The sequence below is a fragment of the Ruditapes philippinarum genome, unplaced genomic scaffold, assembly GCF_026571515.1.
Source record: "Ruditapes philippinarum isolate M1 unplaced genomic scaffold, ASM2657151v2 ctg223_1_1_1_1, whole genome shotgun sequence".
NCBI classification, from domain to species: domain Eukaryota; kingdom Metazoa; phylum Mollusca; class Bivalvia; order Venerida; family Veneridae; genus Ruditapes; species Ruditapes philippinarum.
The window spans coordinates 135033-148121 of NW_026851762.1; the positions used below are offsets into that span (position 1 = coordinate 135033).

General features: G+C 33.0%; 1 protein-coding gene and 2 long non-coding RNA genes across 3 annotated transcripts; 2 read left to right on the top strand and 1 right to left on the bottom strand.

Moving 5' to 3' along the window:
• Window positions 1-526: 526 nt before the first annotated feature.
• LOC132739058 (uncharacterized) lies at window positions 527-3639 on the top strand. The gene is made up of 2 exons (XR_009626948.1): window positions 527-1008; window positions 1049-3639. It is a non-coding gene; the product is annotated as an uncharacterized LOC132739058 (long non-coding RNA).
• LOC132739064 (uncharacterized) lies at window positions 929-1174 on the bottom strand. The gene is made up of 2 exons (XR_009626950.1): window positions 1054-1174; window positions 929-1014 (listed from the first exon to the last, which is right to left on the bottom strand). It is a non-coding gene; the product is annotated as an uncharacterized LOC132739064 (long non-coding RNA).
• A 3215-nt stretch (window positions 3640-6854) lies between the features above and the next one.
• LOC132739027 (uncharacterized) lies at window positions 6855-10927 on the top strand. Its single transcript, XM_060726678.1, has 4 exons — window positions 6855-6946; window positions 9101-9129; window positions 9320-9946; window positions 10548-10927. The coding sequence occupies exons 1-4, from the start codon at window positions 6939-6941 to the stop codon at window positions 10925-10927; spliced, it is 1044 nt and encodes a 347-aa protein (XP_060582661.1). The 5' UTR covers window positions 6855-6938.
• Window positions 10928-13089: the final 2162 nt, after the last annotated feature.

Here is a 13089-nt window from a genome sequence, read left to right on the forward strand (position 1 = left end):
AAATATAGATATGTCATGAGAAAATACAGGTCAAGTTCGAATTTGGTCATGGTTCGATGATTTTTGGCAGAGTTATGCCCCTTTTACTTTGAAAATAATATGAAATTTTCAGTTTCCGTTCATTATCTCCCCATCGGTACAACACCTTCAACTAAAACTTGACATATGGATGCGTCAAAAGAATGCGCAGGTCAAGTTCAAATTTGGTCATGGTTCAATGATTTTTGGCAGAGTTATGCCCCTTTCACTTTGAAAAGTAATATGAAATTTTTCAGTTTCCTTTTATTATCTCCCCAACAGTACAACACATTCAACTCAAATTTGACATATGGATACGTTTTTGGAATGCCCAGGCCAAGTTCGAATTTGGTCATGGTTCAATGATTTTTGGCAAGAGTAAAGCCCCCTTTCAACTTTGAAAATAACATGAAATTTACAGTTTCTGTTCATTATCTACCCCAAACAGTGTTAACATATTCTACTTAAATTTGACATATGAATATGTCAAAGGAATGGACAGGTCAAGTTGGAATTTGGTCATGGTTTGATGATTTTTTGCAGAGTTTATGTCCCTTTCACTTTGAAAATAATATAGATACATCTTAGGAATAAGCAGTTTAAGTTTGAATTTGGTTGTGGTTCAATGATTTTAGACAAACTTATCTTTCCTGAATGTTGGAAAAATTTTGAACTTTCAGTTTCAGCACTCATAATTTTAGCCATTATTTCGGCTACAAATATGCAATATGCTATTTTTAAAAGGTTAAGACTGAATAATTTCAGTGCCTTGAACATTGTATGAAAATGGTTTGTGTTAACATTGAAAAGTTTTAAGGGCTTTGAACTTAAAATGAAAAAAATAATTAATGCACCATCTGAAATTTTGGCTGCATGCGGGGGCATCCGTGGCATGATGACACATTTCTAGTTTCCTTCTTCTTCACTAAACCTGACCGAGGATGAATTGTCTTTTTAAATTCTTCCTTGTTTGTATATGCACCAAAAAAGGTTGACCTGTAAATGTTGCTTGTATATGCACCAAAAAAAGTTGACCTGTAAATGTTGCTTTCGTTTTGTCTGTACATGTGTCTTTATTTTTTACATTGTTTTACCACACCTGTAGAGGTTCTGCTACCTTCCAATGCTAAATATTTTAATTGAACATGTCCATCTTCCTATTTTTGTACAAATCTATTCATTATTTTTAGGGCAAAATTGCAGAATGAATATTAATTGAATATTGTAACCAGTGCAGATTGTTATCGGACAGATGTGTTGGTCTGAACTGGTGGCATAGGTAGATTTAATTACAACCAGTTAGCTAAGGGATGACCAGAATGAATGACTTGTATTTTGTTGTGCAAGTCACGTCCGAGGTTAGCAAAAATCATCTTTCCTGTTCTGGCGCCATATAACTGAAATTGTGTTGGTGCACCGTAAAATCAAACAAAACATGCTTTCCTTCTACTTTACTTTCTGTGGGCTTTTTTTTGCATGCTATCTTTAGGTTCAAAAGGGAAAGTATATGCCTTGTTGGGTTTCTTCTTTCAAACTACCTACAATGTATAAGTTTGTAGGGCATGATTTCCCTAACAGCTTTTTTTCACACCAGATACTGTTGTGGTGATAAAACAACTTGTAGCTTTTACTGTTGGTGTAATAATTTAGATAAACAATTTTACAAAGACTATTCACACATTCTCATTACTTTGGATAATTTTATTTTCATATAGTTACTTACCTAATGATAACGATAAGAATTATCCATGTTGTGCTCACTTGTCAAGAAAATGGTAGTGCAGGATTATGTATAATAACGATTACAATATGATTTCTGAAATCTTGAAAAGCAGGTGCTTGGTAATTGAATTAAGAAAACCAATTAATGATTATAGAAGTAAAATCAATTAGTTCTATAAGTGACAGTTGTGTGATATTGGTACAGAAATAACTAGATTAGGTTATTTATACATATAATTATATAAACTGACCATGTTGACAATTAGAAAAATTAATTTGCTGTATGTCTTGTTTTGCTGGTGGGAACAGATAGGGTGGGTGTGGGGGGAGTAAAGGAATCACAGTGAAATGATGACAAGTGTTTAGTGTGAAGATAGGTTTGTTTTGTTTTTGTATTATTCTGATGCAAAAGTATTTTGTGCCTTCACTTTTCATTTTAGTTAACAACAAACAGCAAAAATATGCACAGCTTCCAGACTTACTAATGTTTTATTAAAAAATATAATTTCTTTTTGTTGATCAAGAAATCAAAGTTTGGTGGTTGGTTTTTTATGTGTGATGGAAGTTAAAAGAATTTTCACAAATCTTGTTGCTTTTCTTTTGTCTGTCCAAGGAATATGATTTTTATTGTTATTTACAGATAAATAAATTGATTGATTCTAATTTAAATTACATTCATGAATAAAATCAGGGAACAGTTAATAGTTTGGATACATCAAATCATTTAATAACAATAAAGAATTGCATAAATTCTGTATTCTAGCAAAAAGTAAAATTTCCTAAATCAATTTTGTGAAATTCTTCTATAGAATTTTAATGCTTGTATAGCTGGTTGCCCCCTAGACAGTATTGTTCTTATTCTTTAACCTGCTGAATTGGGAACAAAGCCTCTCTTTGAATTCACAACAGTCCATTCAGAGTGAAAGGGGTTTTAATATCAAAATACAAAAATATGATCTACCAACAGTATATAGAGCCTGGTCAGATTGCACTGAAGTGCAGGCTGGCCTGGCTCTATACTGGTGGCAAAGGCTAATTACTTTCAATTCTAGCATGTTTAGGGTTAAATTGAGACTAGTGTTTAGCTCGACTATTCGATAAGAATAAGTAGAGCTATTGTAGTCACCCGAGTGTCGGCGTAACCACTTATGTTAAAGTTTTTGTAATACCTCAAATAGTTTCAAAGTCCATTGACATATGGCTTTGAAACTTTGCACACTTGTTCACCATCATGACCCCCAACCTGTAGACAGGAGGAGGTAACTGTATCAAGCATTTTGACAGAATTATGCCCCTTTTTCGACATAGAATTTACACGAAAGTTTTTGTAATACCTCAAATATTGTCAAAGTCCATTGACATATGGCTTTGAAACTTTGCACACTTGTTCACCATCATGACCCCAACCTGTAGACAGGAGGAGGTAACTGTATCAAGCATTTTGACAGAATTATGCCCCTTTTTCGACTTAGAATTTGCATTTAAGTTTGCATACCACCTCAGATATTTTCATATTCTATTGACATCTGCCTTTGAAACACAGTGGACTCTCTTCAATACCTATAACTCTAACATGGATTTAAAGAAAAAATTTGCCCTTTTGTTAACTTAGAAAATTTTACATTATCAAGGCTTTTTTTACTATCAAGCACTAAGAATAGTCGAGCGTTGCTGTCCTACCGACAGCTCTTGTTTACTACATTATAGCACTGAATCGATTTACGTTTAAATATGCACTTTATGTTTTGTTTTTTTCCTTGTACATTTATATGCAACACTATTGAGAAATTTGTGTTAATACATAAAAAAAACTTACACACAGGGTATATGCTATACTAAAAAGTGTGCATAGAATATAAATACATAATTGACTGAATAAAGTTTGTAAAAATAGAATAATGTAAATTTATTATTCTTTACAAAAGATGCACATCAAAGGTATGTATTATATTACATGAACTGTGCGTAAAGCTTTTTTGAAGTGAGTGACATGGAGTGGATGGGTGTTCCTTGGGTAGAATATGTGGTCAATACTGACAGAGAATCCAGGAAAACACAGCTTGTGGTATTAGATTTTAACTGGATGACATTGGAAAGTTTCCGTTGAAGGTTTTGTATGCATGTTGTGTCTCCTTCACAACCAATGTTGACCTTCATTTTAAACGTTACACATTTTGTTGGAATCTGCAGAAAGTCACTGACAAATGTCCATTACTCGATCATGTATTTTTATTGAATTATTCCCCTTCGCTAAACATTAAAAATTCTGCTTAAATTTTGAGTCACCACAACAACTAAATGTATTCGTTTAAAACATTGCACATGCCTTCAATGTCATTTATAAAGGCTCATAAGGCGTCGGCTAGCGTTATTTAATGGTATATTTCCTTTTTATTAACTTAAAAAAAAATATTGTTCTAGACTATTGTGCAAGTTGTATTAACACAGTCAGTGATAGTATTTACGCCAAACTTAGCACTAATAGAGGGCAAATCCACCTTTTCTCGTGCGTCTGCAGAAGCATGCACTTAAAACCCGATTCCGTAAGGGGTTTGATAAAAACTGAGGGCTTGTGCAGATGTTTATGCACAAAAGAAAGTGCATTAACTCTATTCTTGCACCTTCGTAATCTATTTGTCGTACAAAGAAACCATTTTGTCATGCTTTCCACATGCTAGTGATAAAGAAAATATCGGGGCCGTCAAAACAGTTAACTTCATTCTACGCCAGGAGTCACGCATATTAAAAAGCGCGCAACAACGGCTCGTGCTCACGTACTTTTATATATATCCGTTCATGTATACCTGCATGCGCTATTTTTATGCGCGAATCTTTTTTATGCAAAAAATAGACAACGGAACGCGGAAGTACTGAATAAAACAAGAATAGCGCTAATGCACATTTTTTGTTGTGTATTAACATCTCTTCTTATTAAATCCCCCGCCTTGCTGGCTCGGACTTTAACGGGTCCTGCTTCTGTTTCATGCGCCAGAAAAATCGGTAGTTCTTCCAATGAGCTCATACTAACCTGAAATAATGTCTGTCTAAATTGCATTGCGAAACACCTCCGTCGGATACCAACGGTAGCACATTAATTAATATTGATTATATGTTGTGTTACATGTTAATCAACCGTGCCACGGTGGGTATCCGACGATGTGCGAACATTCAGAAGACAGACATGTACATCGGCCCCCATATATATATACAAGACACAGAGATATATAATCTAAGGGAGATCACTGCAACTAGTCAAATGTGGAAATAACGAGCATGCGATATCCTTCCTTAGTTTGGTGCTATATTCATAAATTTTATGTACACTAGTCATTACCAGCGACAAACTTTATCTCGAATGGTATAATAATTATTTTCGGGGGAAAAAAACTTCGGCAACAATTACACACTTTGGTAGAAAATATACATTTAATTGAATATTCGGATGGGTATACGAAGGGTGTTCAAATATGAATGAATAGGTCATTTTTAAAATAAGTTCCGACAAATAACAATGGTATTCTCATGAACATACCGCGCTCGTTGTGACGTGATACTTACGTGACCCGTGACATTGGATATGCAGTGAAGAGCATAAAAGTGTTAATGACCCGTGGCATTGACAATGCGAAGAAGATCAGATCATTGCATAAAAGCGTTAATGACAAGTGGCATTGACTATGTAGCGAAGAGCATAAAAGTGTTAATGAATATGCAGTGAAGAGCATAAAAGTGTTAATGAATATGCAGTGAAGAGCATAAAAGTGTTAATGACACGTGGCATTGACAATGCGAAGAAGATCAGATCATTGCATAAAAGCGTTAATGACAAGTGGCATTGAATATGTAGCGAAGAGCATAAAAGTGTTAATGAATATGCAGTGAAGAGCATACAAGTGTTAATAGCATAAACGTGTTAATGAATATGCAGTGAAGAGCATAAAAGTGTTAATGACTCGTGGCATTGACTATGCAGTGAAGAAGATCAGCTCATTGCATAAAGTGTTAATGAAAATGCAGTTCGGGGTAATGTTATTTTAGTTAGTATGCTTAAAGTACATATTTAAAGAAAATGCTACACTGTATATCAGTTGTCAAAATTGGCAGTATTTTAATTGTCTTGGCAGTTTTACATATTGTTTCTGCACATGCTAGTGTACTACAAAACATGCATTTGTTCCAACAACCGATTGTTTCACGAGGCAGATTATTATTGTCTATTCCGTCATACCATCACTCTTCCTCTCTGCAGATGATATGATTGTTTTGTGTTTTCTTTCATCTTTCGTCGCGGTTCTAGTTGTAGAGTTGGCAAGTTGCCTGTAATAGATTACACTCTTAATGCTTATCGCATCAAAAGTGAAACAAATAAATAACATATCTTCTCATATTATTGTTTTAAATGATCAATATTGATGATATAAAGATTCATGATCATTAAATTCATGATCATTCATTCATAGACTATACAAAAATTTGCAAATACTGAGCTGTTAAAACTTAATATGCGGAAATCACAATACTTATCAAGGATCTATGTCAAAATAGACAGTTTATATTAAGTTTATGTTCATGTATTTATATATATTTACTTTTAGAAAACAATTTTCATGTAGAACATCTTTGTTGCTAATATAAGTTCTTTAACCCTCAAAAGCATTTATATTCACTTCTACATTATTATTTCTTTAACTGACACATCCACATTACATGGCCTTACCATAATTCTTCTGGTGGCAATTGATTTTACACATATGGCCAGTGCAGACCAAGATCAGCCGTGACGTACTATTGTTATTTTGGAAAAGAAGTAAATGAGTTTGTATAGATTGACAATTAAGGTATTCAGCGTTATTAGGTAACGCATTTTGCCATGTAAGATTACCAGATTTATGCAACGTAAGTACATTTAGGATTATTCACCAATTTCTCACGCCCGCTTGTATTTTCCGGTTGTGTAGAAATATACTCGTTGCTGTTAGAAGCCACCGTTACCATATTAATCATAAAAAAATACAATTTCACATAGAAAAATGTCAGTTTATAACGTGATCTTAAAGTATCGCGTTAATTCACGTAACGTTACTGTCCTGAACGAGACCGCGACGTTTCCAAGTAAGGACGTCAGTATGCTAGCATGCCAGATGTAACAGATTAGATAAGCTTTCAACCTTAGAAGATTCCATCATTTATCAACTCGAATGACAAGGTAAGTATTCTTATTTAGAGTGTTTCAATTATAATGCCATTACCAAGAAATGTCGGCAGAAACGATCAGAATTTGCCGGAAAACAAGTAATAAGAACAAATGCGTTATTTCGTTTGGATTTAGTTTTACAAAATATTGTCTCGGACATTAGACATAACAAATGGTGTTATTTTTAGCATTCTCAAACAGTTAACCAGTATTGAATAAATGTGCAGTATAAACAGCTTTCCAGCCAAAATTATGATTAAAATGATTGTTTTGTTATTCAAGTCAAAGAGAAAAACAGAATCCCTAAAGAAAGCCCAACACGGCAAAATTGTAAAATGTCGCATGCTCTGTTTGATTGGGCCTGTTCATACAAAGCCATTTTAGAGATCGGTCCCATTTATTCATTTCACTTCTAATTTAGTATTCGGAACAAGTATTCCTAACCATGCAGTAATCGCACCATTGAGAGGTTAAGGAAGCTGAAAGTGAATATCGCGTCTTGTGTGATTCGAGGTCAACACATTCGGATGAGAAATAAGGTGTTCTATCCCTATACCACTGTCTTCCACAAAATAGACCCCCATTTTAGTGTGACAAATATTTTTACTAAATTGATATTAAACATCGAGGCGATATATGATAATACACCATAAAATTTGGAACGGATTCTTGTATAATAGAAAAAGCAAATATTTTTTTTTATTCAGTATGTGCATGAACACACTTGCTGGAACATTTCAATGATAATGAAAACTACAAAACGAGTTCCTATTGGTCAACAAACACAATGACGACACGTGACTTTTTTGACGACGTCTCTAGACAACGCAAATCATTTTAACGTCAAAATAGTTTCACTTAGAGATAGGCGTTTATTATAGAATGTACAGTGTAATTGCAGAATTTGTATTAAATATAATAATAACTGAAGCATATAGTATTTCTTGCAGAAAATGAACAGGTAAAATGATTTAGATTTATTTTAAGCAAGTCATTTATGATGCCGTAGTAGTTACTTTAGATTTCTCTATCTGCTACTGCTGCTTTTTACCATACATACTTTTTTAATTTGAAACCGTTATATATTGGCGGTTTACCACTCATATAATTTTAATCTGAAAATGTAATGTATATGCGGTTTTAGAGATCATATAATTTTAATAATTTGAAAATGTAAAGTATTGGTGGTTTACCATAATTTTAATCTGAAAATGTAATGTATAGGCGGTTTTACAGATCATATAACTTTAATAATCTGAAAATGTAAAGTATTGCATGTGGTTTACCATAATTTTAATCTGAAAATGTAATGTATAGGCGGTTTACCAATCATATACTTTTTATATGATGCTGTAATATATAGACGGTTTACCACTCATATAATTTTAAGCTGAGAATATAATGTATATGCGGTTTATCGATCATATTATTATTATTATTATTATTATTATTTTAATAATTTTAATCTGAAAATGCAATGTATAGGCGGCTTTAACGATCATTATAATTCAATCTGGAAATGTTATATATAGGCGTTTTTCCACTCATATGAATTTAGTCTGAAAGTGCTATGTATAGGCGGTGAAAGTGCTATGTACCTATAATATAATTTTATTGTGTGAAAATGTAATTTATGAGCGGCTTTTACCTGTCATATAATTTAATCTCAAAATGTTATGTATAGGCGTTTTTCCATTGATATAAATTTAATCTGAAAATATAAAATATAGGCGGTTTCAAGTCTAAGATTAACCCTTATCCTGATTGATCCGACAGACATTAACCTTTGTCATCAGTATAGAGCCAAGCCAGTCTTCATTTCTGTCCAATGTGACAATGCTCTACACGTTTGACTGACCCAATTTTCAAGTTTCGTCATTGATGATGAGACAGTCCAAAATACGGAGGCTGGGATAATCTAAGAGTATCAGCAAGTAAGGGTTAAGAAAAAGATTAAATTAAACCATTTTCCTTCAAAGCACAGATGGACGTACCGAACATATGTCCTGAAATGACATGATATGCCACGGTATTTTAATTGCACTGTCCACCAAATAGCTTCACTTCTTTACACTTTATTTAAAACTTAAATGTCATGCATGTTTAAAAATCTATTCTTCTATCCACTGAAAATAAACTTGTAAATATTTTTTTTTAATTTTACAGATTACCTGATTCAAGAAAACCTACGCAAGGTAAGATACACATAATTCTCAGTAAAGTAACCGTACTCTCTATATGATAAAACTGCTTAACAAAGAAATATTAACATAAAATCAGTTATATCGAGCAATCATCGTTTATTTTGTTATTTTCTGTTGCTCTTTACTTAAACACTGTTTACCACTACTTAACAATTATCAATTATGTTATACTCACATTCAGGTGAAGGAGTTGAGGCGAATATAGGGATTTCACCAAGACTCCAGCCATTGTCACCAAGGAAATCAACACGACTTCCACCGCTCAAATCTCAGCGACTACCAGACATAAACCCTATTCAACCATCTAATAAAGTTTCATTACTTGCCACAAGTGCTGATTTACAACCTAAAAGAGAGGTAAAGGAAAAAGATGTATTCAGCCGGAAAGGAGTAAAGTGTGATTATAAAGCCCCTGTTATATCAAACAGAAGAGAAACGAATGAAAAAGTTGTCAGCAAAATCATTCCTGTCGTTGATAAGCGACATAAATCCAATGATACACAAGTAGGAAAGTCAAAAGATAAACTTCACAAAACTGAAGTTATTGTAAAGCACACTGACAACATCCACTTGGAAGAAATAAAACGTAACATTTCACGAGTAGAATCACAATCAAAATTAGTCCCCACCTGCCCTAAAATCCATCACGTCATTAACAAAGAGGTCACGTGGCAGAAAGAACGAGATCTTCTTAGGAAACATAGAAAACAGCAGGCGCAACGGATGAACATGAATAGGCAACCAGTAAAGGCTGTTACATCGTATGATAAAACTGGCAATGAAACAAAGCGGCTATGTCCAAAAGAAGGTAAAATCCAATTAAACGTGATATCTTTTGACTTCTGATGCCCATTTGGGTGTTGTGGCTATTGGATATTGTTGGGAGGGGCTTTGTCTTGCAAATGTTGCTCTCATTTTCTTGCAAATGTTGCTCTCCTTTTCTTGCAAATGTTGCTCTCCTTTTCTTGCAAATGTTGCTCTCCTTTTCTTGCAAATGTTGCTCTCCTTTTCTTGCAAATGTTGCTCTCCTTTGTTGAGCTTTAGTTTCATATTTGTTTAAAATTACAAAACCAAAAGTTTGTAAAGTAACATGTCTGTGTATCCGCTTTTATCTTAAATTGTTAAGGGAATTAATGATAGGTTTAGACAGTCAGATTTTGCATTTGCAGGAAATTTTGGCGACAACCATTGTTATGTGTTTTTTACCTATCTATATGTTTATATATCTATCTTATTGAAGCCAAAATTTTAAATTTATAATACAGAACATTTGATTAAACAGATATGCAAGAGCTTTATTAGTACTTAATATTAAATTAGAATATTATTAAACTGTTCGTTAATAATTTAATAGATTATTCATAATATAATTGAATAGTGTTATAGTTTTGCTAACATTTTCAATTTAGGAAAGTCTGTTGGAAATCATCGAGCGAGCGAAAGACAGAAGATAGATCTGTCTGTCCGTCGCAAATGTGATGACGACGAAGACTGGGACTGGGATAAAGATATTGAAGAGTTCCTGGAAATTGAGGAAAAGCAGAAAACCCGTCAGCTATCAACTTCCGGAAAGTGCACACCTGCATCAAATGGGGCAAAAAATCAGCAAACGCCAGTTATTTTGAATTGCACAAAGAAAGGATTGGGTTTTAAATCAAAGAAAAGAATAGAAGAGGAAAAGCAGCAGGAGTTAATTAGAATAGAAAAAGAGAAAAGGGAAAAAGAGCGAATAGAAATGATGATCCCACAGAAGATAAGGAAAGATTTAAAGAAGTATGGTTTTCGATAAAATCATTATATTTTTGAGATATTAATAATTAATTTATATGAATATAAGTGAAATGATTTCACGACAAAAAATAAATTGAAACGTAACCAGTTTTTTGAAAAATAAATTTGCTGAAACGTAATGCGATTTTTGAAAAAAATTGCGATTGAACTTGACAGCGGAAGAAGCATAGAAAATATTACTTTTGCATTCAATAACAAACAGAATATTGAAATGTTATTTATTTACTGTTTCACTGTGGGACTTGTGCATGAATCTGGAGATATTTTACATGGAAGAATCACATGTGTTTTAAGACATTGGTGAGGTTTCTACATGGAGAGAGATACTATTTTCTTTTAAGCAATTGGCGAGGGAAACCTGTCACCGTGATGATACTTCATGACAGTAACGTTGGCAATTCTGTTAAACTGACAAATATTACTTTAAGAAAAAACGATGATGAATAAAAGGTTAATATCACATCTTCAATAAAATTCATGCAAACATGAGACGGAGAACATCAGAATTTAAATAACAGATCAATTCTGATTGAAGAAAACAAATTTGGTGAATGTATAATGTTTGCCAAATATGACGGCAGCGTCGGAGTAATGGCCAAAACCGTTTTTGAACTTTAATATATAGCGAGTTGATAAAGCATTGAAATGTGTAAATGATATTGTAATGTTAAATTGAATATTTATTTACTCAAATCAGGTAATTTGAGTATATTGAACAAAAATCAGAGAGTGAACAGTTTACTCAAGATTAAAAAAACTAAACTACCATGCATATTCTCCAGTATGATTAAAACGCTAATTTGTATTTGTCGTAGTTTTCGGCCTTCTCGACTACTTTAGTCTATATATTAGTAGTGCTTTGTATTTTACATGTTGACTCAATTGCCATAACATTTCTAGTTATTATTGTTATGTATTTTTGTATTGCTTTTTTCATGTACGTTGATAACTCATTAAATAAAATATTGCTTCCTTGAAGATTGTTTTTATTTATTGTTTTTTTATTTATGACCAAAATTGATGATTGTTTTTTTTTTTTATTTATGACCAAAACCATATTTTCTAATCTATAAATTGTTATATGAAACATGTATGACACTGTTGGTACAGAAATATTGAAACATAATATTTATATACCATGAAGTATAAACACATGTTATGCCGGGAAAATCTTCAAGATTCACAAATACATCTCACGTCAACGCCTTCAGTTAGTTCTGTTTATAATTTAAGCTGGCATATTTTCAAGACAATATTACGGAACAGCCTCGCCTCACTTTAAAGCAGTTTATAATGGGAAAACATAAAATCAAATGTCAATTTCCATTTCTACTGGAATATTAATATCTTAAGTTGAAGATGTTATATTGATATTGTAATTGATGATTAAAAGTAGATCTTGCTATTTTCAATTTAAAAGTTCAATATGGCTTTACAAGAGCTTACTTCTAGAGTCTACAGATGATTTCAAGTATCCAAAAAGTAAAGTAGCTCGTATCAGTATAATTTGTGAAATAGCTTGTTTATATCACATGTACTCATATTTTATTTTCAAAACAATTAAACAATATTATGATAATGGTGAACGTAAATGTATACCAGGTGGTCTCTCTTTTTCTGTCTCTCTTTCTCAAAACACTGTCTTATGAAAACTGTCTTCTCTCTAACTAAAGACTTACTGGTATTTGGTTCTAAACCTCTGTTGCTGACTGGTTATGATCGCCGGCTTCGAGTCTCTTGTTCATGTAGCCCTTACCGGGACTAAGAATTCTTTCATGTGATTTCAAGCACACGGAAGGTCGGTAGTTCTACTACGGTGCATGATCGTGCATGAAATAATGCAATGTGCGACACTAGAGGTCATTCTCTACCTGTAAAGCTTAAAATTCACGGTATCATCTGAACAGACTTAGTGTTGGTGCGACTTATCTCTAGCCAAATTATGCAAATTACTTCCGCGTATGAAACAATTAAGCGTCTGTTTTCCTTAGTTGCAAGAGAAATACCAGTTATAGTTAGCATTTCACGCCAATTCTAATTTCGTCGAGGCAAAACGTAATTTTTCGAAATAACTTGAAAATATGGGATCTTTATTTAAGTGGTATTTCAATTAACTTTGTTCTTACAATCCTACATTTATGAAAATCAACAGTCTGATAA

Excerpts from the sequence above, each read along its gene's own strand:
- LOC132739027 (XM_060726678.1), top strand. Across the intron at positions 9,130-9,319 it reads TTCAAGAAAACCTACGCAAG|GTGAAGGAGTTGAGGCGAAT; the intron begins GTAAGATACACA and ends ACTCACATTCAG. Across the intron at positions 9,947-10,547 it reads GCGGCTATGTCCAAAAGAAG|GAAAGTCTGTTGGAAATCAT; the intron begins GTAAAATCCAAT and ends TTTTCAATTTAG.